This window comes from Leptosomus discolor, chromosome 2, assembly GCF_034619465.1.
Source record: "Leptosomus discolor isolate bLepDis1 chromosome 2, bLepDis1.hap2, whole genome shotgun sequence".
NCBI classification, from domain to species: Eukaryota; Metazoa; Chordata; class Aves; order Leptosomiformes; family Leptosomidae; genus Leptosomus; species Leptosomus discolor.
In genome coordinates, this window is record NC_141392.1 from 56,393,453 (window position 1) to 56,416,242 (window position 22,790).

General features: G+C 52.3%; 1 protein-coding gene across 1 annotated transcript; it reads left to right on the forward strand.

The window, feature by feature from the left end:
• The first annotated feature begins 5,243 nt into the window (after positions 1-5,243).
• On the forward strand, positions 5,244-14,400 carry LOC147416012 (uncharacterized). The gene is made up of 4 exons (XM_086460431.1): positions 5,244-5,319; positions 6,696-9,886; positions 10,558-12,486; positions 14,287-14,400. The coding sequence occupies exons 1-4, from the start codon at positions 5,244-5,246 to the stop codon at positions 14,398-14,400; spliced, it is 5,310 nt and encodes a 1,769-aa protein (XP_086316557.1).
• The last annotated feature ends 8,390 nt before the right edge of the window (positions 14,401-22,790 follow it).

Consider the following 22,790-nt stretch of genomic DNA (forward strand, 5'->3'; position numbering starts at 1 on the left):
CAGTGATGCATTCTGGAGTTTAGGAAGCTGTCTGGCTCTCTCTCACCCTTCGGAACACCTATTCCCATCTACATTCCTATCCCTCTCTCTCTCTGTCTACCTGTCTATCTATAACTACCCGACAGTGCCCACAGTGGGAAAGACAGCTACTCATCCAAGGCCCTCCCACAGCACAGAGTGTCCTCGCTCAGATGCTGAGGACAAGGGCAGGCCAGTGGCAGTGAAAGTGTCATCTCCTGCCTTCTGAACGGTCGAGTGACACCAAGGCCCCAACCTGGTCCTGGCCAGCCCTGCGTGGCAGGTGCGACAGCGTAAGGAGATTTTTTTCTCATCAGGGAAGACGCAGAAAGGTCCCCCCTTGTGTCCCTGCCGCTGCAAGCGTCGCGACTTTGTGCTTTGGAGTGCTCTGCAGCCCAGCGTGCCCAGGGCTCTGCTCCCTGGGGCAAGCCTGCTGCAAGGCAGGGGCTGCGCGAGTCCTTTCTGCCCCCTTTGGCCGTCCTGGGCAGCCCCTGGGGAGAGGAATGCTGTGACAGAAACGCTCTTTGCGGGGTGCAGCGCCTGCCCCTGTGAAGGGCTGCCGCCCGGCCAGCCAGGACACCTGGGTGGCTGCACTGGTGGAACTGCACCATCTAGTGCTGTCTTCTGCAAGCTCACTGCTTGCCCTGCAGCCAAAAGGAGGCTCAACTGCTTTCTCACCAGTCCGCAGGGAGAGGTGGAAAGGTGTAGACCAGACTTCCGAGCTGGAGGGCAGCAATATGCCAGCTTATCCCAAAAAGCCTTGGGCAGCAAGTCTGGCAGCAGCCGGGCAGCTGAGGCTCTCCTGCTTCCTGGGGGGATAGAGGGGACACCCGCAGTGTGACGGAAAGGAAGCAGAGGGAGCACCGGAACCGTTAGCCTTAGCCGGGCTGAAGTGGTAATACCTTCCAAGAGGTCCTCCAGCGTATGTTAGCAGATACACCAGTCTCTCCCAGAAATGATCCAAACCAGAGGAGAACCGTGGCTAAAGTAAACGTAATGGAAAAGAGCTAGTCTGTCTCTATGCAAAAAGAAGAAAGCAAAACGGGGAAACAGAGGAGCACCCGCAGCCACCGCTGAGCACAAGTGGTTATGGAAAAGGTGTTTAGATAAAGAGCAATCCCGTTGTCAGTTAAATGCGCCAACAACACCTGCTGACTCTTTGGGATAGTCCCCTGGGATCCGTACCCAGGGATGGTGGTGACACAGTCCGACTTAAGCAAGTAATGACTAAGGCAGAGGATTTTAGTGGTTTCAGCTCTGGGATATCCACATCTATCAGCACTGACCCCAGACCATGAATACCACAGAATCACAGAATCATTAGGTTGGAAGGGACCTCTCAGATCACCTAGTCCAACCGTTGACTTAACACCACCATGCCCACTGAACCATGTCGCCAAGAGCCGTATCGACACCTTTTTTGAACACCTCCACCTCCACACACGGTGACTCCAGCACCTCCCTGGGCAGCCTCTTGCAATGTTTGGTATGCTGAAAACCGAGGTGGGGGCTTGATCCTGTGGCAGCCCAAGCGGATTCAAGTCCCGAGCTGATGGTGGCAGTTAATGACCCCATCGACAGAGGAGCCCAAATGCAGATGGTGGATAAGGGCACTTACCAAGGGCAGCCTCCACTTAGCAAACAAGTACTTTCAACTGTAGGCATCCACGGGCAAGTCTCTGCCCACCCCCTGGCCCGGGCTACATTAATTCTGTCTAACGGCCCAGCAGTCCCCCCGACCTTACCTTAGGTCCTCCCGACCTAAGGTGCCTTTTAGGTACGGATTTACTGACGCGTCAGTTGTGGCTGCACCCAGGGGGAAAACAGGAAACGAGGACGCCCCCCCCCCCCCCCCCCCCGTCTTTACCACACACTTTGCCTCATATTGATGCACCCCTGTTAGCCTGTTACAAAGAGATCCCGCCTTGGCGCACAGCAAGCTCCTCAGCTCTCCGCATTGCAAGTTCCTGCCTGACGCCACCCATCCTCTTACCGAATGGACGAAACAGGCAAAAGGACAAGGAAACATCGGCAAGTCTCATCCCCTACAAGTCTCCTGTATGGCCCCAAAAGAAGCCTAATGGCAAGTGGCAACTAACAGCAGATTGCGGCGGCCTGACCGCTGCTGCCAAACCGCTCACTGCGGCTGGGCCCGCTATAGCTGATACAGTCAAGCCTCTTAGTGCTGCATGGCAGCTGTCGCGGTGAAAGAGGTGGTTTTGCTGACCCCAGCCCCGGAGGCAGATCGGATGAGGTTTGCATTCATCTGGCAGGGCCTCCAGCAGACAGCTACTGCCCTATCGCAAGGCCTACACCATGGTCCCACCGTCCGTGGAGCTCATGCTACGCCAGCTAAAGACCTGCAAATGGTAAAATTTCCACAAGAGGTCACTGTGAGGCAGCGCATCCCTCATGTCTGAAGAGGTGGCCCCTTCGCAGAACCTGGAGACCGGCTACAGACACTGGCTACAACGCACCACCCATCAGCAGGGCCAGAGACACCAGAGGCACACAAACAAGGGCCCAGTCACGAATTCATCTTTTGGGGAGTCAGGTGGGTAGGCAGGAGAAAAACAGCCCCAGACGAGGGGCTACCAGAAATCCAATGGTTCCCCCTGTCCCGGAATAAGAAAGGAGTTGTGTGCCGGGCTAGGCTCTTTAGGATCTTGGAGGGCACATATGCCAGGATTTAGTAGAATAGCCTGACCACTCCATGACTTACTGAAGAAAAACGCAATCTGGGAATGGGCCCCACAACATAACAAGGCCCCCAGAGCCCTTAAAGAAAACCGTCAATGTGTCTCAGTCACCGGGACTCATCCACTGTGCGTGGCCCCTCTCACTGCACATCCGAGGTGGGAGACAAGGGATATGGGTGGAGACTAGAGCAAAAGGGGCTGCCTGGAGATCCATGCGACACTGCATCGCTCTGGGCTTTGCGTCATTTTGTGTGAGAATGCAGCCACATATACCAATATGACTACCGGTAAAGAATTAGGGAAAGAAACCCTCGTTTCGAATAGGAAACCAGGGATGATGTCCTTACAGGAGGAGCGTGAAGCCGTAGGAACCCTAATCCTAAACCTACAGCCTGGTTGTGAGCTGAGCCGTGTCCCACACCCCCAGCCCTGGCACAAGGTGCAAAACTGTTTGGGAGGGCAGAGGGGGGCTCCTCAGTCACATTTAGATGAGCTGTTCTGGGCTGGGGCTTTTCTGCATCAAAGCTGCAGTCTAGGAGAGCGCTGGGGTCGTGGCCTTCTGGACAGGGCAGCGTGGCTGGCTGCAGCGTAAGCCTTTGGCACAAACGGCCCTGTCAGCTGGAGAGGCAGTGCCATTGCTGGACCTAACCGCCTCTTCAGCGGGTGCTTGCCTCGCTCTAGTTATACCCTGGAGTCTCTCGTGGGTTTCTGAGTAGCTGGGGCAGCTCGCCTGTCTAATCTTAGTACATCGCTTCCTGCAGGAGGATACCAAGAAACGCAGCCTCTTGGTCCCACCAAACGCTGAAGAAGGATCTTGCCACTCAGCCAGTGACTCAGCTGGCACTTCTGGAAAAGCGCCGGCTTCACTTCAGTCAGAGCAATGCAACGCTACCCAGGAGACAGCTTAAGGCCCGCAGTGTTACTGTGCTGCAGACGACCTCTCTCCCTTCTGCTCAGTGGCACAGACACCCGTGCTAAGGGCCACCGGTATCGTACCTCTATTTCTCGGTTCTCAGAGCCATGTTTAATCGCATTCCTTGACAGCCCTAGGAAAGAAGCACGCTCGTGTCCCACGTAAGAGTCAGCACTGTGGTGTGGCACCGCAAGTTACCCTCCCCCTCTACTCTGCTCTGGTGAGGCCACAGCTGGAGTCCTGGGTCCGGTTGTGGGCCCCTCAGTTGAAGAAAAACTGGCAACTGCTGGAGAAAGTCCAGCGGAGGGCTACAGAGATGATGAGGGGACCGGAGCATCTCTCCTGCGAGGCAAGGCTGAGCAACCTGGGGCTGTTTAGCCCGGAGAAGAGAAGGCCGAGAGGGGGCCGCGTCAACGCTTCCAGACATCTCAAGGGCAGGTGTCAAGAGGATGGGGCCAGGCTCTTTTCAGCGGTGCCCAGCGACAGGACAAGGGGCAAGGGGCACAACTTCGGCAGGGGGTTGGACTCGGTGACCTCCGCAGGTCCCTTCCAGCCCCTGCCATGCTGCCAAGCCGTGTCCCCGTCTCGGCTCCCCACGCCAGCCGCGGCTTTCGGCGGGACAAGCCCACGCCGCTCCGCAGGCCCCGGCGCCGGGGGACACGTCCCTGCCCTCCCACGGGCTGGCGCACGGGCAGCGGCGGGAAAGCCGCCCGAGGGGGGACGGCGCCAACGGCCGCCCGCCGCCGGCGGCAACGTCACAACAACACAACAACAGCTCGCGCGTTGTCCCGGAGACGCCGGGCTGCCGCGGGCCAGACCCGCCCGACCCCCGCAGGCGGCGGCAGCCCCCGTCGGTCCCGGCGAGCCGTGAGTGCCGCTGCCCGCCGCCCTCGCCCCTGCCGGAGCCCAAAGGCTGCCAAGCGCCCGCTGGGAGCGACCCTTTCCCCTCCCGTCCCGCAAGCGCTGCTGCTGGGCGGCAGGCCCTGCCCCGCCGGGCGGGCGGCCCTCCCCGCTTTGCAGGCTTCGCCCCGTCGCAGGGCGCTCGGGAAGGGCCGGCTCCTGCCGGGACGGGAGGCTCCCGCCGGCGGTCGAACGCCAGCACAGAGGCTGTGGCCGGCGTCGCTGTTCGGGGCTGCCCGACAGCCTGCGCTCGTCCTCCTCCGGGGCTGCACCTCGGGGGCTGACCAGCCGCGCCGCCGCGGAATCCACCCCGTTCGGCGTCGGCTCCTTCTGAGGGGAAGCGCTCCTGGTCAGCCCCGAGCGGCAGCTATTGAAAGGTACCTCTTTTCTTCTCCAGCTCCGCCGCCGGCTGCTCTTTAGTCGTGTTTCAGCCTCCCCCAGACCGCCTGGTCTGGGCGCTTCTGGAGGCGGAGTTCTTCCCAAAGGGGGCGCGGGCAAGCAGCATCGAGGGAGCGTCTGGGCAGGAGGGGGCCTCTGGCGCAGCCCCCGGGCCAAGCAGGGCCCGCTGCAGAGTTAGAGCCAACGGAAAGCTGGATCTTTAAACAAAAAGTATATCGCTCTGGGGAATTCAGTGATGCCTGTACGATGGAAAGCTGTCCCCTGCATGCCTTTGGGCATTGAAGCAGCACCTCTAAACTTCCAAGAAAGGGGCCATGCCTTCTCCCGGGAGGTTGCTGTTTGACACTGGTTATTATTTCTTGTGTTTTGTCATCTTAGCGTTCCAACAAGGTTGGTCAGAGAGAAGAGTGCCTTGCACCTCAGGGCCTTGCACTTTCACCTGTTGCACTAAATCAAGGCTCAAGGATAATGTTACATTGAAATCCGGGCAGTATCCAAGCCCAGGAGTCTTTTGGGGTCTCGAATGCGCCATGGATTTTTGTCTTCACGTGTTGTCCTGTTCATCATCACGCATGTTCACCGCACAGTTATGCCTACAATTCTCGTTATAGGCAAGGGCAGTTTTACCTGCTCGCTTTTTGTGTTTCAATGGCAGAACTTAAAGGCTCGGTGTCCTTGTTCCTCTGTGCTTTTTCCCTCCCAAGCCACTTACTTGGGGCACGGGGAGCTGGCAATTTTGTGCTCTAAGCTGGACATGTGCTGGCTTCTTAAGTGCTGCATTTCAGGGGCTTTAATGTATAGGTCAGTCTGTGAACTTAGGCAGCTCACGGCCAGAGGGAGCAATCCTACTGAAATTGTCCCAGCAAGACGGAGAGGGTGGTTGCTGGTGTCCTGAAGGGAAAACTCAAGCGGTGCTCAAGAAAGAGATAACGCAGACACAGACCTGTGAGCGATGGAGGGCAGCATTTCACCTGCTTGCCTAGTAACAAGGTGTTTCGTTTTAAGCCATGTGGAATTGCTGCAGATGAGGATTCTGTCTGGCCATAGTGGTGATGTGATGGATGGGAGAATCCCGAGATTCATGATCTTTAAAACAAGTACGCTGTAATGTCAGTGCTTTGGGAGTTACCGGTTTTCAGAAACGCGGGAAATTTCCCGTGGGCATTTTCACATCTTCCTGTTCTCTTGGGACAGAGCTGTAACGTCAGCTTTTCTTTCTCAGTCATCCTTTTGGGTCAGCACAGGATTTTGGGGTTTGGGTTTATTTGGTGGTTTGTTCCCCCCCGCTCCACTCCCTCAGAGGCCCCTCTCTGCATGGAAAGGATACTGAGCTTTGCTTCAGGAAGAATTGGAGATATTGTTCTGTATATTCTTTGAGTAAAAATGGGATAGAAATAATATTTGTTTTCTCATATAAGTTTCCCTTAAAGGAAGAGAAAACAAAAGACCAAAAAACCCCTGCAAAAGAAGGAAGGAGAATGAGAGAGTATAAGCTTGAAAGGTGCCTTTGCAAATAAACTTTAGAAAGACCCGTACAACGATATGAGGAAGGAAAGGAATTATAGTAATCTTAGACCAAGAACTAGTCCTTCCAAAAAATTCATATTAGCACCTACAAGAGGCACACAGATAACAGCAAAAGTTATGTTCAGGAAAGTTTGATAAAAACGAAAAAAAAAACCACTTGCATCTATTTATATAAAGGTATAACACAACATTACATTGAGACAGAAAGTAACTGGGGGTTTTTGTCGTTATTTACACAGCTGGACAAAGAGACCATTCCAGTGTACCTTTGAAGGAAGACACCGGAACTATGGAGACAAGTTCCTCTGACTCGAGCACCAAGGACACTGCAGGTGCTGAGAAAGAGGATGCTCGTGCAGCTACAGAGTCGCCGTCTTTGGAAGAAGACGCAGAAGACCACGTGTCTGAGCCACCGTCTCATGATCTGGGGTTTAAAAAGTTTTTTAAATTTGTTGGGTTCAGATTCACAGTGAAGAAGGAAAAGACGGGGAAGTCGGAACCCGTTCAGCTGCTTACTGTAAAAAAGGAAACACAAGTCCCTGAAGGAGCTGCCGATCAAAAGGAAGGCAGCTCAGAAGAAACGGCGATGCCTGAGGATGGACTCTCTGCAGCAGACCCCACCAAAGACCCAGTGAACAATGAAAAAACAGAAGACGAACCTCCTAAAAGACCCGAAGCACATGAGATTTGTTCTCAGTCAGCTGCCTTAGCCACTGACACTGCATCGCCGTTAAGGAAATTTTTCACTCAGGGATGGACAGGATTTAGAAAAAAGAAGAGCTTTAGGAAGCCTAAAGAAGAGGAACTGCAGTCTCCTACGAAAGAAGAGGAGCAAGAAAAGGAGGGGGCAACATTTGCCACTGAAACTGGTGAAAGGGAGGAACAATCCGAGTTGGAGAAGCAAGAGGGGGAGAGGAACGGGACAGCAGTAACTATCGAAGCGTATGAGAAGGGGCAAAGTGAAGGTGAAAAGCAGGAGTCAAAAAAGGCTGTGGCAGCCATGGGCGTTGAAGCAAGTGAGAAGGAAGAGCTAATCAAGCATGATGAGCAGGGAGAAGAAGAGGATGTGGCAGCAGCAGTTGTTAAAGGAAGTGCGAAGGAGAAAAAAGCTGAAGAAGGCGATCGAGAAAGGGAACTGGTGGACGTCTCAGAAGATCTTGGCAAAAAGGAAGAAAAATCTGAAGGAGAGAAAGCAAGTGAGGTGACAGAGAAACCTCTATCCCCAAGGTCAGTGGCGCTTGTTGTTGGAGTCAAAACACTCTCTGGAAAGAAGCATAAAGGCAAAAGAGAAGAATCTAAGTTAGGGGGACCGGGTGACCCAATTCAGCACTTACCAGGTTCCCCAGACAGCCCAGAGGAACAAAAGGGGGAGAGTTCTGCTTCTTCTCCTGAGGAGACGATTGAAATTCCTTCTTTGGAACAGCCTGTGGATGGCGTGCAGGTCAGTGAAAATGAAGATGCTGCATTTTCAGATGTGGAGCGAAAAAGAGACAGTGTTAAGCCCTGGGCATTGTTTAAAAAGATGGTGACTCCCAAGAAACGTGCCAGAAGAGCTTCTGAAAGTGCTAAGACAAAGAGCGTTGCAGTGTCTGCAACGGAAAACGCTGTGGTTGATGAAAATCGGGGAGAAATGAAAGAAAATGGGATGGAGCAGAAACCAGAGAAAGCCACAGCCGTGCCCAAAGGAAAGGTTGACAGCTCTGTGCCCTGGCGAGCTTTTCTCTGCGTAGGTTCTTCAAAGAAAAGAGCCAGGAAAGCAGCAGCAGCAGCAGCATCTGATGAAGACATTGGCCGTGAGCTTGGTCAGGAAAGCCCCAATGTAGAAGAGCCTGGACAGAGCAAAGAAACGGCCACAGATGCAATTCTTAGCAGTTCTCCAGAGAGCAATGAAGGACAAGGGAATTCTTCCCCAGAACAAGCTGGAAGCCCATCCAAAGGTGAAAGTCTTTCAATGTGGAAATCATTTAAAAGGTTAGTTACTCCAAGAAGGAGGTCCCAAACCAGAATGGAAGAGAGAAATGGCGACTCTGGTGTGGGCTCTAGCCTGGAGCATTCCTCCTCAGATGATGAGCCTGGAGAAGGTGACTTGTGCATTCCATTTTGGAAACGTCTGCCTGGGCGTAGGAAGAAGAAGTCAGATGGAAAGCCAGAACCAACTGCTCCTAAAGAAGCAAGAGAAGGCCTGGCAGAAACGACTGAAGAAGATTCAGATATTCCAGCTGTTGTTCCTTTCTCTGAATACGAAGCAGCAGAGCAGGAGAAGATGGAAGCCCCACAAGCAGAAGCTGCTGAGGCGATGAGAGAACGAGCCTCAGAGCAACAGGGAGCAGAAAAATTAGAGGAGATCCAAGGAACGGAACAAGGCCAGGAAGGGCTGGTCCATGCAGTTCCTGTGACTGTTGTGGAAGGGGAAAGGGCAGTTACCAGTATTGAAGAAATGTCACCATCTTGGATATCTGCTGCTCTGACAGAGTGCATTGAGCAGGCAGAAGAAGAGGCAGAGAAGGAAACTGAGAAAACACTGGAATCCGATGATACTGTGGAAGAAGCAGAGTCAGCTGCAAAGGCAATGCCAGAGGCGAGAAAGGAGGTCAGCGATGACAGCACAGCCAGTGAGCTAGAGCTGACCTCAGAGGCAGTGACAGCTCTGGAGGAGACAGCAGAAGCTTCCTGCGCTGAAGAACCAGTGGAGGTGTCCCTTGCTGAGGAGACGACTGAGATGGTTTCTGCTGTTTCCCAGCTTTCAAAAACCCCAGATACTACAGAGGAAGTGACACCTGTCCAAGAAGTAGAGGCCACTGAACAAAATTTGAAAGAATTAGACAAACAGATGCAAAAGGTTCTTCACGAAGTTGCTGAGAGAGTAAAGTCAGCAGAGGTAGAAGAGCTGGTTAGTGAAAGGACCATGAGTGCAACTCTATTTGCAAGAGTACAAGGAATTGAGTCAGAAGTGAAAGATGATGCTAAAGATGGGAGTGTTGTAGGCCAGGAAAGTGTTTTGCTGGAACAGTGCTTGGAAAAAGGAGCACACCAAGAGGATGGCCTCCAGCCCCAGGGAGGTGCAGGGAGCATTCAGAGCGAAATCGGAGCTGAAGAGAGTGTTCTCCAGGAAGGTTCAGGGAGAAGTGACCTGCCTGCTGCAATGAAAGGAAGCACAGAAGGATGTGAAAACGTAGAGGTATTGAGAGATGAAAGGCAGTGGCCGGCACGTGAAGAAGCAGCTGTAGAAGACCATGAAGAAAGCTGTGAAGGGCAGAGGACAGCAGAGGAACCTTCCTCACAGGCCAGAGACTTTCACAGCACCCAAGCAGTTACACCCAAGGAAGAGCCGTCTGCAAAACAGGAGCCTGCGGAAGAAGAGAAGCTGCCCGCAACAGAGCTGACAGCAGATGAGACGAGGGAGGAGTGTGTTCCAGAAGCAGAGACTGCAGTAAGTATTACACATAAGACAAAGGCTGATTTGCTAAAGGAAGAATCAGCAAGCGTTAGCTATTATGCCAAATTTAGAAGCAGCTTGTGGCAGTATTGCTGTCAAGGGTGTTCCTTGTGCAGCCTGACGTGACCAAAGTTTGTGTCCAGTGAGACACACACACACACATGGATGTCCAGAAGCAGCAGCCACCGAGGCTTGCATGCAGAGCGAGGTGGATGGGATCCCTAGAGTGATGGAGTGGGAGATGGTGTGCGTGGATCCAAAGATGCCGGAACAGCTGCCAGTAGGGCTCCCGCACAGCGCAAGGTGACTGTAGGTGCTCTGTGAACACCTGAGGTGCCGATGGGATCCATATGGTAGCAGACATAGCGGATGGTCCCTTCAGTTGTCGGCAGAGCTACGGTTGTAGCTGAGGTACCTCTGCAAAGGGAGGAAATGAAGTGGCCCCGCTGTCTCCAGCTTTAAATGCGCAGGCGGGTTGGATGGGGCTTTGAGCAACCTGTTCTAATGGAAGATGTCCCTGCCCACAGCAGGGGTTTGGAACTAGGTGATCTTTAAGGTCCCTTCCAACCCAAATCATTCCGTCTTTCTAAGATTTTTCACCCAGGACATTCCTGGTCACTCCGTGCTCGTACCCTTTTTGACAGGTCTGTTGCAATTCTCTGCAGGTGCAGGACAAGAGAGGGGATGAAACCACTTCCTTGGGGCTTACAGCTGAAGAGCCTGTGCAGCTTGAAGGAGAAGGCAAAACCCTCCCTGTGGGACCAGAGGGCACAGAAGCAGTTGTCACTGGGGTCCCCGTTCAATCTGAAAGACAAGGTGAAATTCCTGACTTTGACGAACAAGCTTGCACTAAAGGAGTTCCTAGCAGCACACCTGCCCAGAGAGAGGAAGAGGAAGACGATGCTGTGCTCGTTGGAGTGAAGAGCACAGAAGCCCCTGTTACTGAGGTTCCACTGCAGAATGAGGAAGAAGCTTCTGCCCTTCCATCAGAAAGAGTTGGCTCAGAAGCAGCTGCAGATGCCGAGCAGAGTGTGAGGGATGGGGCTGGCAGGCACATTCCAGCAAAAGATTCTGTGTCCATCCTAGAGGCACAATGCAGAGCAAAACCAACGGAAACTGCTTCCCAGAGGGATGAAAGCGAAGGTGGCAAAACGGAAGGTGGTCTGCTCGAAGCTGGAACACACTTGGAGAGTGATCCCGCCGTCACTGAGCCTCCCGCAGAGACTGGAGTGGAGACTGTATCTAGTTTAGCATCAGCATGCTCGGATATCACTGGAAATGGAAGCACTGTCCTCACTGACATTAGTGGTACGACATGTGATGCAGGAAACAACTTCTTTGAACAAGAGACTGTGGAAAAAGAACAAGAACTTGTAGAATCTTCAAATTGTCAAGGCTTTCAGAAAGACGAGAACAAAAATGAGCAATCGACGGACAGAGCCAAAGAAGCGTTTGAATCTGGAAAACGGGAAGCTATGAGAGGTGAAGAACGTTCAACTGCTGTCCAGCAAGAGGTTTTAGCTGTGCAAGAGGAAGGCTCTGACTCAGCCTTCCAACAAGCGGAAAGCTTGGAGGCTCTGCAAGTGCCTGTGCCTGTAGCGGCTGCAGGCATTGAAGAGCATGTCATGGCAGAAACTGTAATGCCTGCAGACACGCCAGTCGAAACTGTAGAGCCCTTGGCAACCCCACCAGGGCAAATGGCTTCTGGTGAGGTCCTGGTTACTACTGTTGCCTGTTCAGGCTGTGGGACTGCAGAGCTTGGCAGTGCAGAAGCACCTGAGCCTCAAGTAACTCCTGCTTCTGTGAATGGAATATCGGAGGGGCAAGAGAGGCCCCAGAGCACAGGGCAACCCAAAGAAAATGGTATTCCTCCAAGTGACAGTCTGTCTCTCACCTACACAGAATTTGAGAAGGATGTTGTTCAGTCTTTGACAATAGAGTCCCAGAGTACAAAAATTGTATTGAGCGCCATCCAGACGGCTGTTCACAAACTTGCAGAAACAGAAGAGTCAGCTGCCTTGGAGTCAGAGCAGCGCCTTGAGTCCATAGAGAAAAGCCCGTCAGATACAAATATAGCTGAACTTCTGGGAAGTGCGCAGGTGGATCTTCAGCTTCCAGTGAAAGAGGAAGAGGTACGGAGTAAAGAACAAGAGCTCCAGCAATCAGGAACAGTGAAAACTTCTACCTTAGCAGAGTCTGCAGAAATTCATGCCGCTGTAGAAAAAACCAAAGACGTGCTGTTGACCTCAGAGATACTGAAAGATGGACCAAGTCAGAATTCTTTAACAATTGTGACTAGCCCTGAAGATGTTTCGAGGGCGAGTGCGAGGCTTCAGAAATCAACACTAGAACTGAGTACTTCAGAAGATTCAACCAAAGACCCCCTAGACATCTACCCACCAAAATTAAGGGGAAAAGAGGTTGGGCCGATGATGGAAATCCCAGACCAACATACAGGTCAGCAAACACGCAGGGAAAGTGAGGAAGAACGTGACCCACCCATGGAAGATGGGAAAACACAGACATGGGAGGATGATAGTTGCCAAGAAGGGAGTCCACAAAGTCGGAACTCAGTGGCTCCTGAGGCCTTGAATGTGAGTAGCATTTTCACTCAGCAATGTCTTTCTTTTTCCAAAACAGTTTTGGAGTCTCTCAAACTGTTGTGTCTGTAATTTTTTCTTATTCTGAGGAAAGGCAGCTGCTCCCCAGGTTAACCAACAGGCCACAGATATTTTTTGATGTTGTGGGATTGGGTTTTTTTTTGTCTTCTTGTTTTACTGCCTCTCTCTCTGGCTACTGAACACCTTGTTTCTTTTCTGTACAGCTACCCTCACTTTAATGGCTTTGACTTGGCTTGTAGTTTAGTGTGATACTTCTGGGAGGCAGAAAACGTAGTTTCTAGTTTTCCTAGATACGCGCTCATCCGATACCTGTTTAATGTATTTGATTTAATCCACAAAAAACGCTTCCTCTCTAAGGAAGCTCTTTTTAATATCCTAAAGGATGTGAGTGTTGCCTTCCATGGTAAAAGTGGAGTGCCTCATGTACCAAAGCTCTTTGCATTTCATGGAAATCTGACTCAGGAAGGTACAGTCTCTCCTTAAGATATTTACTGTATTGCTTGACTAAGGCACGAGGCCTTTCTGTCTGTCCTTGAGAACTGCTTGGGAAAAGAAGATATTCTTGAGAGAGTAAGTTGTCATTAATAAAGCTTTTTTATTTACTGTGGTCTTTTCTTTCAGATGTGCTAAGCATCCATGGGGCATTTGAGAGATGCCAGTCCTAGAGAACAGCTGACAATCCTGCAAGAGAACCAGGAGCTTTATTCACTACCCTTTGTTCTTGGATGTTAACATCTGCTCTTCTGAAGACCTCACCTTTTTTGTCATTTTTATTAAAAAAACAATGCCTTTAATGTTGGCTATATCCACCCATGTGTTCCATTCAAAGGTCATTTGCCTCTGCCCAAAATAGACCATTTAGACTGGAGATGCCCGACGGAGTGAATGGACAGACCACTGAAATTTTGTGCCACGGTTATTACCGTCCCGTCACTGAATGCGTGTCCTGTCTGTCCCATCTCCTTGAATGCCTTCACTCATCGCTGAATCTCCCTCCCTTCTTTCTGCAGTCTCCCTTACCCCCCTCCCATCTTCCGTAGCTGCCTTGATTTGACCTACGAGTGGCTGTAGATGCCGCTCGTCTTGTGTGTCAGGGGGAAGAGGAGGGCTGACTGACGAGAACGCACGAGACTTCTGGCCAAGTAGCAGACGTGCCGTTAGCAAACTGCAGGAACTGGATCACGCACAAATCCTTGAGCAAGATGCTCAAGATTGCTGCATTTCGGTCCCATTCAGGTATCTCTATCCATCCTTCCGTTGGTTTTGTGCGGGCCTGATTTAGTCAGAAATTCCTTCCAGAGTGTAGCTTGAAAGGAGATTGAGAATACCCTTCTTTTGTTGTTCCAGACTTCAGGTCTCAGGACTGGACTGTTATGTGTTGAATATTTATATGTATGTCTTAAACCCAGTTCTGATTTTAATATAAAGCTATGATACTTCTGTACTATTTAGGCGTACCCTGAAATGAGTTTGTAGAGTAGCCTGGAGAGGAAATGGATAGCATTGGAGCGGAAGTTGATAATGTGTAGTTTCCTATTTATTGTTCCAGGATTTTCCCCTTGTAAAAGCTCTCAAAAACTTGGCTGTCTTGCTTTGAATATTTATGTGTATATCCTAACCCCCACTCTGATTTTAATGTGGAACTATGATAATGCTAAGGACAAAAGGAGAGCCCTGACCTGTGTCAGGTCTGCCAGTCACTTCCACTCGCAGGCCTGCCCGGTTCCTGAGAACCCTCCACACTGACGCTTCCCCGCTGTCTTGCTCCTGTAGGAACGCCAGTGGTACCGCAACCCTCAGCTCACCCCGCTCTCATTCCAGAGTCTGCTCCTTTCTGGTCCCTGCCCCACCCGACCCCCAGCCTTTCCCCACACCTACGCCATCTAACACCCTTCCCGCGCACAAGCTTCCTCCTTTCCCAGCCCCTGCCTGAGCCTCTTTCCACCCCAGCATTTCTTTCCTGGCATCCTCCCCGCTCCTATCAATTGCCTCTCTTCACTGAAGGGGGAGTAGGAAGGAGGGTGAGGGCTTGGTGGTGAATTCTACCTTGGATTGCAATAAGCTGATGAGACCTTAGGGGTGCTGAGCTCCTCAAAACCTTCACGTAAGGTGGGTTGGACTGACAACAGCTGTAGACCAGAATGAGCAGGGGGATGGAGAGATGGAAAGAAGTCCCAAGAGCGAGAGCCCTGGGATGTCTGTCCCCAACAGGAGCTGGTCCTCTCTCTTCTCGTTTACATTAAAATCAAACACGGGGTACCAGTCCGTACTTTCAGCTCTGATTTCTGAAGTGAAGGTTCCAGATGGCACTTTGTGAAACCGATGCCCATCGAGTTGAAGAACAGCTTGCTATCCTACCTGTATAGTAATTTATTTTGAAACCAACTCCTAGCGTACAAATGCTCTTGTTATGGCAGGTGCTTGCCTCTCCTGGAGGCTGCACCTCCAGCAAGCAGTGTGACTGATTGCACTGGTGTGATCGCACCACCTGGTGCTGCCTTGCGTGGAAGCATCCAAAGATTTTTCCTTACCTCAGAGCGAATTCTACAAATATTTAAAGCCGAGCAGCGTGGTGTCAAACAATCCAGTCTATCTCTGTCCACCGTCAGCCGCAGCCTTCCCCCCGAGCTTTGGGCAATTCCAACAACCTCGGTTGGTTTCCACAGGTTTAAGTTGGCTTGCAAGTTAATAGTGCTCTTAGTAACACCTCACAAGTGCAAACTTGGCCGAATTTGTACAAATGTACATTAAGCCATATTGCAGTAACTGCAGCAGGTAAAACGAAATAACAACAGCATGACCTGTGTAATCCTGATTCTTATGTTAGTAGCTCCGAAGCTGTTAATAATACGTAAAGTTAATTCTTGTCTGAACCTCATTTAAATAAAGCTAGCTTGACCACAATGTAAATTGTCTGTTGGTAGTAAGTGGACAGGCGAGTGCTTTAGCTTGCCTGTTTTCTCCATTAATCCAGGGCCTAGGTAAGCGATGCAACAAACTCAACTATAAAACAAATACAAAAGCTTCTTGTCACTGACAGCTAAGAAACCCGAAACCACGCTAGTAACTGACAGTGCACCCGAAACCACGCTAATGGTGCAAGGAGCATGCCTCCGCCTGAAGATACCACTTTGTTCCAGCATATTGCTTTGGCCTCTGAAACTCTCACTTGAGACTGTGACTCTGGCTTGCGCTTCAAAGCTTGAAGCTTTCTCTAATCCAATGTACTGGGTTACCAAATCTGATCTTGTGTTTTTAAGGTAGATTTTAATTGATTAAATAAAATGCGACTACACATTTGTTCTAACGTGTACGGGGTGTTATTTTCTGACGGTTGTTTTCTCTTCAGAAGTTAGATTTGCTCCTGACAATTCCTTGGTGGTTGACTGACATTCAGCTTTTGATGTGAATTAAAGGAACAAATTACAGAATTAAACTGCAATTAGGATGGACATTTCTAGGAAATATGCATATTTCAGAAGAAGTAATAAAAATAAGGTGCTTCAGAAGACTGGGAAGAAAAAAACTCTCCATTAAATTCAAGCTAGATAACAGTATGGAGTGAGCCAGAATGAAAAATGAGTGAATCGTATGCCTTGCCAGTGTAACTGAAGTATAAAAACCCCCAAGAAGGCAACAACATCCATGTCCACAAAAAATCTGGCAGAGAGTAGTAGATTGAGGACCTTAGGTGCATCCCTGGTTATCTTCTAGGATCCCCCACTTCTGCTTAGCTGGGGTTTATTCCTCATGGCTCCAAAAATCCGGAGCTGCTTGTGGTTTATGTTCACAGAGCGAGGACTTCAGACATTACTTTTTTCCAGCCATCTTGTGTTCTCTGGCTAAGCGTGTTTAGCAGCATTTGTATCTCAAAAGACTTGCGTAGGCGCACACGTGAACTCATTTTGTAGAGCTACACGTTTGCCTTCCTATCCCAGGTAAGTTGCTACATCCGGTATCTGCAAATACTTCCCTGCACTGGTCACAGCAAATGCAGGGATGTCGAAGCACTGCACGATGCCTTTCCCTCTTCTTGCTTTCAGAGCGTGTCAGAGTGAAATGAGTTGAAAAAAAGGGAGTGCTTTTATGGAACATTAACTTGTGACCAGTTTGTGGCAACATGAGAAAGTCAAACGGCTCGCCCAGAGCAGCCAGGGGAAGCAGGACGGCAAGCAAAGAGTGAGAGCTTCCTGGGGGCTGCAGATCCCGCTCTGCACAGACGAGTGGGAAACAGAAGAGGAAAGGTGGGAACTTGTTTCTTCTCTCCCTTGTGTCCTGTCGCCAGAAATACACTGCACTGGCGATGGAGCTTACCTTGTAGGTACTGGGCTTTCATTCTCTCTGTCCTCAAGCCAGCTGCATTTTAACCCAATATGCTGTTCCGTGCTGTGACCACGGGCTGCTCCTCCAGGCCGAAAAGTTCTGAACCACTCACTGCAAACCCCCATCGTTAAAAAAACACACCCAGCTCCCCAAAACCCCACACAAAACCAAACCAAACCAAACCAAACCAAACCCAACAACAACCCCAAATGAAGTGAGTTCCCTCTGTACATCGTGGAGAGAAAACTAGCTGCATAACAGAGAGGCCACTGATAAATACTTGCCTGCAGCAGGTAAAGGCTTTATAGGCTCAATGCATCTCTATGATGTAGTCCTTTTTAATGAAAATGTTCATAGATCCATAGGAACACTTGAAGCCAGAGTATCTTCACTTCAGACATAAGTTCGTCTCTTCAAAGGAAGACTTAGCAATGAACCAAAGATGCTGTGAAGCCAGTGCTTTCCCTTTCTGCAAGAGGAAAGGGGGGTAAGAGTTTATAAATCTGGCTAAAAGCAAGAAATAGGAAAGTCTCTGGACAACTGATTATCATCTGGGAAGTGTGAAGTTGACTGTAGCTTTGTTTTCCCCCTCATTACCTGCTTTCTTGAGTAACAGAGAGGGAGACACCAAAACCATCTAACCGGCTCCTGTTCTAGACACAGGACACAGGCCAAAGTTTAGAAGGCTGTGTTTGCAGTTTAAATGAGCTGGACCAAAATATTAGTGATTCTTCAGGGCAGAAGAGCTTAAAACAGACTGGTGACTGAGCAGTGCTGTGGTCATCCTGTCGAAATATTCGAACGAAAAATCTACACCTCTTTTTGATTCTGTCGTGAACTCAAAATGTAACCAAACCATGGGAACAGAGTTTCCCTACAGGGAGAAGATGCTCTGGTTTTTAGGCAGAGAAGATTAAATAGGGGGAGTAGTAGTGCTGATGCTTGGAGAACTGACGTCGCTCAGCTCTTCCTTGGAAGGCGGCGCTCCAGGCTGGAGGAGCAGCTGGACAGCTGTGTGCTCTCTCTGTGTGTGCGCGCATATGTTCATGTCCCATTGGCAGGACATGCTCAGGCTCCCTCTGCTCCCTGGGCCTGGGGAAAAGGGCCTGGGGACAGGGACCTGCAGGTGCCGCACTGAAGCCCAAGCACTCAGCTGCCCTTGGCCATGCCCTTGCCTGGCGTACCCGCGACACAGGGAAGTGCCGGGGTTTCTGCCCCGCTGAAGTTTCTCTGCCACCTGCGCGCCAGCTCACGGCTCTCTCCTGGCAGCAGCGCATGGAGGACACAAAAGACCCCCTCGAGGCTCGTTTCCCCTTCCCGTCCTGTTCTCCTCACTCAGGGCCAGGCGGACCTGTCATGCCTGGGCATCCGAGGGGCTGCCCACTGAGGACCCTCTTCTTCTTTGTTGCTCTCCAACACCACCTTCTGCCTCCAACGTCTCTTCCTGCACGAACTGGATGCTCAGAGCCAGAGCAAGGCTGCCCTTTCTCCACAGTGGCAGAAGCTTCAAGAGCAGTGATGCATTCTGGAGTTTAGGAAGCTGTCTGGCTCTCTCTCACCCTTCGGAACACCTATTCCCATCTACATTCCTATCCCTCTCTCTCTCTGTCTACCTGTCTATCTATAACTACCCGACAGTGCCCACAGTGGGAAAGACAGCTACTCATCCAAGGCCCTCCCACAGCACAGAGTGTCCTCGCTCAGATGCTGAGGACAAGGGCAGGCCAGTGGCAGTGAAAGTGTCATCTCCTGCCTTCTGAACGGTCGAGCGACACCAAGGCCCCAACCTGGTCCTGGCCAGCCCTGCGTGGCAGGTGCGACAGCGTAAGGAGATTTTTTTCTCATCAGGGAAGACGCAGAAAGGTCCCCCCTTGTGTCCCTGCCGCTGCAAGCGTCGTGACTTTGTGCTTTGGAGTGCTCTGCAGCCCAGCGTGCCCAGGGCTCTGCTCCCTGGGGCAAGCCTGCTGCAAGGCAGGGGCTGCGCGAGTCCTTTCTGCCCCCTTTGGCCGTCCTGGGCAGCCCCTGGGGAGAGGAATGCTGTGACAGAAACGCTCTTTGCGGGGTGCAGCGCCTGCCCCTGTGAAGGGCTGCCGCCCGGCCAGCCAGGACACCTGGGTGGCTGCACTGGTGGAACTGCACCATCTAGTGCTGTCTTCTGCAAGCTCACTGCTTGCCCTGCAGCCAAAAGGAGGCTCAACTGCTTTCTCACCAGTCCGCAGGGAGAGGTGGAAAGGTGTAGACCAGACTTCCGAGCTGGAGGGCAGCAATATGCCAGCTTATCCCAAAAAGCCTTGGGCAGCAAGTCTGGCAGCAGCCGGGCAGCTGAGGCTCTCCTGCTTCCTGGGGGGATAGAGGGGACACCCGCAGTGTGACGGAAAGGAAGCAGAGGGAGCACCGGAACCGTTAGCCTTAGCCGGGCTGAAGTGGTAATACCTTCCAAGAGGTCCTCCAGCGTATGTTAGCAGATACACCAGTCTCTCCCAGAAATGATCCAAACCAGAGGAGAACCGTGGCTAAAGTAAACGTAATGGAAAAGAGCTAGTCTGTCTCTATGCAAAAAGAAGAAAGCAAAACGGGGAAACAGAGGAGCACCCGCAGCCACCGCTGAGCACAAGTGGTTATGGAAAAGGTGTTTAGATAAAGAGCAATCCCGTTGTCAGTTAAATGCGCCGACAACACCTGCTGACTCTTTGGGATAGTCCCCTGGGATCCGTACCCAGGGATGGTGGTGACACAGTCCGACTTAAGCAAGTAATGACTAAGGCAGAGGATTTTAGTGGTTTCAGCTCTGGGATATCCACATCTATCAGCACTGACCCCAGACCATGAATACCACAGAATCACAGAATCATTAGGTTGGAAGGGACCTCTCAGATCACCTAGTCCAACCGTTGACTTAACACCACCATGCCCACTGAACCATGTCGCCAAGAGCCGTATCGACACCTTTTTTGAACACCTCCACCTCCACACACGGTGACTCCAGCACCTCCCTGGGCAGCCTCTTGCAATGTTTGGTATGCTGAAAACCGAGGTGGGGGCTTGATCCTGTGGCAGCCCAAGCGGATTCAAGTCCCGAGCTGATGGTGGCAGTTAATGACCCCATCGACAGAGGAGCCCAAATGCAGATGGTGGATAAGGGCACTTACCAAGGGCAGCCTCCACTCAGCAAACAAGTACTTTCAACTGTAGGCATCCACGGGCAAGTCTCTGCCCACCCCCTGGCCCGGGCTACATTAATTCTGTCTAACGGCCCAGCAGTCCCCCCGACCTTACCTTAGGTCCTCCCGACCTAAGGTGCCTTTTAGGTACGGATTTACTGACGCGTCAGTTGTGGCTGCACCCAGGGGGAAAACAGGAAACGAGGACGCCCCCCCCCCCCCCCCCCCCGTCTTTACCACACACTTTGCCTCATATTGATGCACCCCTGTTAGCCTGTTACAAAGAGATCCCGCCTTGGCGCACAGCAAGCTCCTCAGCTCTCCGCATTGCAAGTTCCTGCCTGACGCCACCCATCCTCTTACCGAATGGACGAAACAGGCAAAAGGACAAGGAAACATCGGCAAGTCTCATCCCCTACAAGTCTCCTGTATGGCCCCAAAAGAAGCCTAATGGCAAGTGGCAACTAACAGCAGATTGCGGCGGCCTGACCGCTGCTGCCAAACCGCTCACTGCGGCTGGGCCCGCTATAGCTGATACAGTCAAGCCTCTTAGTGCTGCATGGCAGCTGTCGCGGTGAAAGAGGTGGTTTTGCTGACCCCAGCCCCGGAGGCAGATCGGATGAGGTTTGCATTCATCTGGCAGGGCCTCCAGCAGACAGCTACTGCCCTATCGCAAGGCCTACACCATGGTCCCACCGTCCGTGGAGCTCATGCTACGCCAGCTAAAGACCTGCAAATGGTAAAATTTCCACAAGAGGTCACTGTGAGGCAGCGCATCCCTCATGTCTGAAGAGGTGGCCCCTTCGCAGAACCTGGAGACCGGCTACAGACACTGGCTACAACGCACCACCCGTCAGCAGGGCCAGAGACACCAGAGGCACACAAACAAGGGCCCAGTCACGAATTCATCTTTTGGGGAGTCAGGTGGGTAGGCAGGAGAAAAACAGCCCCAGACGAGGGGCTACCAGAAATCCAATGGTTCCCCCTGTCCCGGAATAAGAAAGGAGTTGTGTGCCGGGCTAGGCTCTTTAGGATCTTGGAGGGCACATATGCCAGGATTTAGTAGAATAGCCTGACCACTCCATGACTTACTGAAGAAAAACGCAATCTGGGAATGGGCCCCACAACATAACAAGGCCCCCAGAGCCCTTAAAGAAAACCGTCAATGCGTCTCAGTCACCGGGACTCATCCACTGTGCGTGGCCCCTCTCACTGCACATCCGAGGTGGGAGACAAGGGATATGGGTGGAGACTAGAGCAAAAGGGGCTGCCTGGAGATCCATGCGACACTGCATCGCTCTGGGCTTTGCGTCATTTTGTGTGAGAATGCAGCCACATATACCAATATGACTACCGGTAAAGAATTAGGGAAAGAAACCCTCGTTTCGAATAGGAAACCAGGGATGATGTCCTTACAGGAGGAGCGTGAAGCCGTAGGAACCCTAATCCTAAACCTACAGCCTGGTTGTGAGCTGAGCCGTGTCCCACACCCCCAGCCCTGGCACAAGGTGCAAAACTGTTTGGGAGGGCAGAGGGGGGCTCCTCAGTCACATTTAGATGAGCTGTTCTGGGCTGGGGCTTTTCTGCATCAAAGCTGCAGTCTAGGAGAGCGCTGGGGTCGTGGCCTTCTGGACAGGGCAGCGTGGCTGGCTGCAGCGTAAGCCTTTGGCACAAACGGCCCTGTCAGCTGGAGAGGCAGTGCCATTCCTGGACCTAACCGCCTCTTCAGCGGGTGCTTGCCTCGCTCTAGTTATACCCTGGAGTCTCTCGTGGGTTTCTGAGTAGCTGGGGCAGCTCGCCTGTCTAATCTTAGTACATCGCTTCCTGCAGGAGGATACCAAGAAACGCAGCCTCTTGGTCCCACCAAACGCTGAAGAAGGATCTTGCCACTCAGCCAGTCACTCAGCTGGCACTTCTGGAAAAGCGCCGGCTTCACTTCAGTCAGAGCAATGCAACGCTACCCAGGAGACAGCTTAAGGCCCGCAGTGTTACTGTGCTGCAGACGACCTCTCTCCCTTCTGCTCAGTGGCACAGACACCCGTGCTAAGGGCCACCGGTATCGTACCTCTATTTCTCGGTTCTCAGAGCCATGTTTAATCGCATTCCTTGACAGCCCTAGGAAAGAAGCACGCTCGTGTCCCACGTAAGAGTCAGCACTGTGGTGTGGCACCGCAAGTTACCCTCCCCCTCTACTCTGCTCTGGTGAGGCCACAGCTGGAGTCCTGGGTGCGGTTGTGGGCCCCTCAGTTGAAGAAAAACTGGCAACTGCTGGAGAAAGTCCAGCGGAGGGCTACAGAGATGATGAGGGGACCGGAGCATCTCTCCTGCGAGGCAAGGCTGAGCAACCTGGGGCTGTTTAGCCCGGAGAAGAGAAGGCCGAGAGGGGGCCGTGTCAACGCTTCCAGACATCTCAAGGGCAGGTGTCAAGAGGATGGGGCCAGGCTCTTTTCAGCGGTGCCCAGCGACAGGACAAGGGGCAAGGGGCACAACTTCGGCAGGGGGTTGGACTCGGTGACCTCCGCAGGTCCCTTCCAGCCCCTGCCATGCTGCCAAGCCGTGTCCCCGTCTCGGCTCCCCACGCCAGCCGCGGCTTTCGGCGGGACAAGCCCACGCCGCTCCGCAGGCCCCGGCGCCGGGGGACACGTCCCTGCCCTCCCACGGGCTGGCGCACGGGCAGCGGCGGGAAAGCCGCCCGAGGGGGGACGGCGCCAACGGCCGCCCGCCGCCGGCGGCAACGTCACAACAACACAACAACAGCTCGCGCGTTGTCCCGGAGACGCCGGGCTGCCGCGG

Excerpts from the sequence above, each read along its gene's own strand:
- LOC147416012 (XM_086460431.1), top strand. The coding sequence starts at position 5,244 with ATGCCTTCTCCCGGGAGGTTGCTGTTTGACACTGGTTATTATTTCTTG. Across the intron at positions 9,887-10,557 it reads TTCCAGAAGCAGAGACTGCA|GTGCAGGACAAGAGAGGGGA; the intron begins GTAAGTATTACA and ends AATTCTCTGCAG. Across the intron at positions 12,487-14,286 it reads TGGCTCCTGAGGCCTTGAAT|GAACGCCAGTGGTACCGCAA; the intron begins GTGAGTAGCATT and ends TTGCTCCTGTAG.